The sequence below is a fragment of the Tachysurus fulvidraco genome, chromosome 11 (assembly GCF_022655615.1).
Source record: "Tachysurus fulvidraco isolate hzauxx_2018 chromosome 11, HZAU_PFXX_2.0, whole genome shotgun sequence".
NCBI lineage: Eukaryota > Metazoa > Chordata > Actinopteri > Siluriformes > Bagridae > Tachysurus > Tachysurus fulvidraco.
This window is the reverse complement of record NC_062528.1, coordinates 23882461-23886733: the sequence shown is the minus strand read 5'-3', so window position 1 is coordinate 23886733 and position 4273 is coordinate 23882461. Positions and strand designations below refer to the sequence as shown.

The window sequence follows — 4273 nt, the reverse complement described above, 5'->3', positions numbered from 1 at the left end:
GTCACCTCACAGTACTAAATCATGTTTTGATTTACTCGGTCAAATTAATTTCTAACTTTTAGGGCTTGTTATAACCAAAAAAAAAAAAAAGCCACAAAATATGGCCTGTTAATTTCATTGTAAAGGATTAAACTCACAGAATTTAGCAGGGGATGAAATAACTATTTTCCCCACTGTAATAAATATCTGACATTTCATCTAGTATTGTCACAAATCTCCCTTCACATTTCACTGTAGAACAGAACATGCTCTGGCCAGTCATTATTTTCTGTGATTGTCATTGCTTTCATTTTGACAGCTTTACTGTGTCCATGCCAGTCAGGACTTGCTGATTTAACCATTATTACCAGTATGATGTTCACTGGTCTGATGGAAATTAGACTTTTTACCAGTATGAACATTTTTTTTTCTGCAGGCCTGAGGAATGGTTTAAAAGAAAAATAATTCAGACAGAATTGAAAGCAAGTTTGAGATCACTGTTTACTTTGAGGATAGAAATATTGTGACAATATTAGCAAGTTTTTTTTGGGTAACTTTTCCATGAATATTGCCCAAGTAGGCTATAAGCAGAAACGAATACTGATGACACTACAAATCCTTAAAGCCCTCAGTGTCTACAAAACTGTGCAAAAGGTTTAGTAAAATGTTTCCAAAAATCTAAATTTTATATATTTTTCAATGAACAGAAGAGAAATCCAAATCCCCAATATTTGGTGTCACCAACTCATTGTCTACAGACCAATATCAGGCAAAGAGCTGGTGATACCTGCTTCAGATCCTTCAGTCTCTTGACTGGATATAGAGTTATGCTTTTATTCTTCATAAGTAATCTTACCCTAGATAAAAGGTGCCCACAGAACTCAAGTGAAAAGTGTTCAACTCACAATGGCAGGTTTAGTGAGAAATTATATATATTCATAAAAGTTACCAAAAAAATTTATACTTTATGCTATTTCAAATGTTTCTATCCTCAAAGTAAACAGATCTCAAACTTGTCGCTGCTTTCAATGCTGTCAAGTTGTTTTTATCAGGCCTGCAGCAAAGCTTTATTAATTTGTTCATACTGATCATGTCTTATTTCCATCAGACCAGTGCACATCATACTGGTAATGTTAAAGCAGCAAGTCCTGACTGGCATGGACACAGTAAAGTCATCAAAATGAAAACAATGACAGAAAAAACGCTGACTGGATTTATTGAGCTATGGCCCAGAGCATGTTCTGTTCTACAGTGAGAGGGATGGAGAATGAAATTAACAGGCCATATTTTGTGGCAGGTTTTTTGTTTTAACAAGCCCTAAAAGTTAATTTGACCGAGTAATCAAAACATGATTTAGTACTGTGAGGTGACTGAAGGAAATGCATGGCACTTGACAGCCCTGAAGCCATGTAAGGTGAAAGCAACACCAAGGACATGGTGCAAGCTTAGACAAGATAAACCAAGGGACAATCACTAAAGCCACAAGAACCCCCAATCATAAACCCTTATCCAGAAGAAGCACACCTTGCACACTAAATGAACCAAAGACAGTTTGAAAGGCAAATGCATTTATTTTGCACAGCTTTAAAACAAAGGAGAGGAATTTTGAGTAAAGATCACGCCTCCACTAGACACTACTCCTGATAAGCGAGAAGCACCTTCTTCCACTGCAGAAACATCTCTTCCTAAAAATGGAGGGGGAAAAAAAAAGCCACAGGTCAATGAGCTATTCAGTCAGGAGAAGCAGCAAACAGCAATAAGGGGTCTACTCACTTGTTCTGGTGCACATTGGTTCACAGGAGTCCAGCACACTCGGAAGACACACAGCTGTACTGCAGTGGATGTAGAGCTGAGGGAAAGGAAGAGAACCTAAACAAAAAGAACCCACACCATGCAGAAGCATGTAGAACAGAAGAACGAGCAATTACCGTCTCTTGCAAGGGAGCCATAGAGGTCTTGTCCACAAACGTGAACATCTTCAGGACAAAGCGTCTGTAGTGGGTAGGGTATGCAAGTCCAGACGTTCCACTAACTGGGATCAGCTTGGTCAAATAGCGGTCATCCTTGTAGGGACACCTTGGGGATACATAAGGGCATCACTTCCTGTTCAATATAGACATTGGGCTACAAACAAAACCCGGAAGCTTACCCAGACACCAGAAGGTCCCACTGGGGAAGACTGTAGGGGTTAGGGGAAGAAGTCGCCCAGCAGTTGCCCAAGCTCAGGACAATGTTTGGATCGGTTCTTCCAACAATGCGCACTTCAACGTACACCGGTTCCCTCAGAACCTTGGTCACAGGGTAGTCACTAGCACTATAGTAAGAGTTATAGGCTATTTGTTCTGTTGGGAGAGAGGAGAAGTCAGCATCTGTTGAAGCTTTAGAAACTGCATTTCAATATCCAGACAGTGCTCACCTTCTACACAACCCTTTGAGAGACAGAGCCCTTTTCCTAGTCTTAGTTCTACTTGGAGTGGTCCAGAAGCAACGATGGGCAGAGGATCAACATTAGCTGAAGGCTCAATAGACAAAGCAGCCAAGCCAACACCTGAATATTTACACTGGAAATAAAGCCTACAAAAGGAAGTCACAGGTTAGTAAAACCCCTTAATTAATCCCACAACCAGGAGTTTTCGATCACTTACTCATAAGTAGTGTCTCTTGTGATTGAGCCTCGGGGTCCAATTCCAACTTCATAGGAAGAAACCATCCTGTTTTCATAGACCACATAACCACCTTTTACCTAGACAGGAGAAAAGTAGAGAGCACAATAAACAGCTACCTGAAATGAACAACGCAGTTAGGGGAAGAAAAATAGTGACACAGACCATCATGGTTGTCCCACAAGCAGTCACAGCAAACTGGTAAATAGCAAAGGCTGCATTTGAGTCAACAGGACTACAGGGTCCACCGTTTCCTCCCAACAGGCTGATGGACTCCAGGCTTATCCTGGGACGAGTTGTATCTCTGGCTGCCACCAGCACAAACTGGCCATCAATTGTACACTGGACAGTCACTGGGAAAACAAAAAAGAAAGGGATCAGTTTCATGTTAAACCCCAATCAAGAGTTAAGCAGGATTTCACACTTACCAGTTTTCCCATAATAGCACTGTTGACCATCAAAACAGCAGTTTATGGCATTACACCGAGTAGCCACGATGCCAGGTTCTCCACAAGGAATTCTTTCATAGTCTTGCACTTGGCATTTCTGAACCTGGCCAGGTGTATGCGGCAGCACAGTAGGCATCCCAGGAAGCTGAGGATCCTGAGAGAGCTTTTTCACATTTGGTGGGGCTGCAGGAACACTGCTCACAGCACTGAAGGCAAGAAAAAGCCCCACCAATGCCAAACTTACCCCTGTAGTTACCATTGTTCCCAAGCTGCATACCCCCAATGTTTAACTAGTCAGCAACTTCTGTCTTTTATTGTGTCCTCAGTCCTAATTGTATCTAGAGTCTCCTCCTACTCAACTAGTCAGTAATAGTGTTCCAGCCATGTGTCGTCATTAACTGCCTTTAACACCGCCTTCATGATTTGTTGGTCATTTTGAGGGGTGTTTTAAACAGATATTTGTTCACTTTTATTGGTCATCTATTTAATTTATGCATTTAAATTGTCTTTTTGTCTAAACAAGTAGGATAAAACCACTATTGTTAAATGGTGCATAAGCTGAACATGAAATTATATCATTAACCACATAAACATCTCATATTTTAATTTTTTGTAATCTTATGTTAAACGTCTTTTGGTTTTAATATCTTAAGAAAACATAAACACACACACACACACACACACACACACACACACATATATATATATATTCATTTATATTATTATATATATTCATTTATATTATTATAAATATTATAATATTATAATAATATAATATTTATAATAATATAAATGAATATAATATATATTATTATAAATATTATAATATTATATTATTCATATTCATTTATTTAATTTTTTAAAGTAATATTAGTAGTATTTACTGTGAATATCTTCTTGTGCCTCAGGGTACTTTTATTTTGACAGAGCTTTCCTTGTCGTGTATGTGTCGCTTCAGTCACATTGACAAAAACAAAAAAACAACATAAAAGTTGTCCTAAAGTTAGACGCTCTAACATTCTATATTTTATATTATATATATATATATATATATATATATATATATATATATATTATTATTATATATATATATATATATATATATATATATATATATATATATATATATATATATATATTATTATTTATATATATATATAGTTTCTATAGTTCAATAAAAAA

General features: G+C 37.4%; 1 protein-coding gene across 1 annotated transcript; it reads right to left on the bottom strand.

The window, feature by feature from the left end:
- Positions 1-1530: 1530 nt before the first annotated feature.
- LOC113649100 (zona pellucida sperm-binding protein 4-like) lies at positions 1531-3380 on the bottom strand. The gene is made up of 8 exons (XM_027156712.2): positions 3071-3380; positions 2808-2995; positions 2625-2722; positions 2396-2553; positions 2129-2321; positions 1908-2055; positions 1753-1828; positions 1531-1664 (listed from the first exon to the last, which is right to left on the bottom strand). Exons 1-8 carry the CDS (start codon positions 3348-3350, stop codon positions 1564-1566), a joined length of 1242 nt encoding a protein of 413 aa, XP_027012513.2. The 5' UTR covers positions 3351-3380; the 3' UTR covers positions 1531-1563.
- Between the last annotated feature and the right edge of the window lie 893 nt (positions 3381-4273).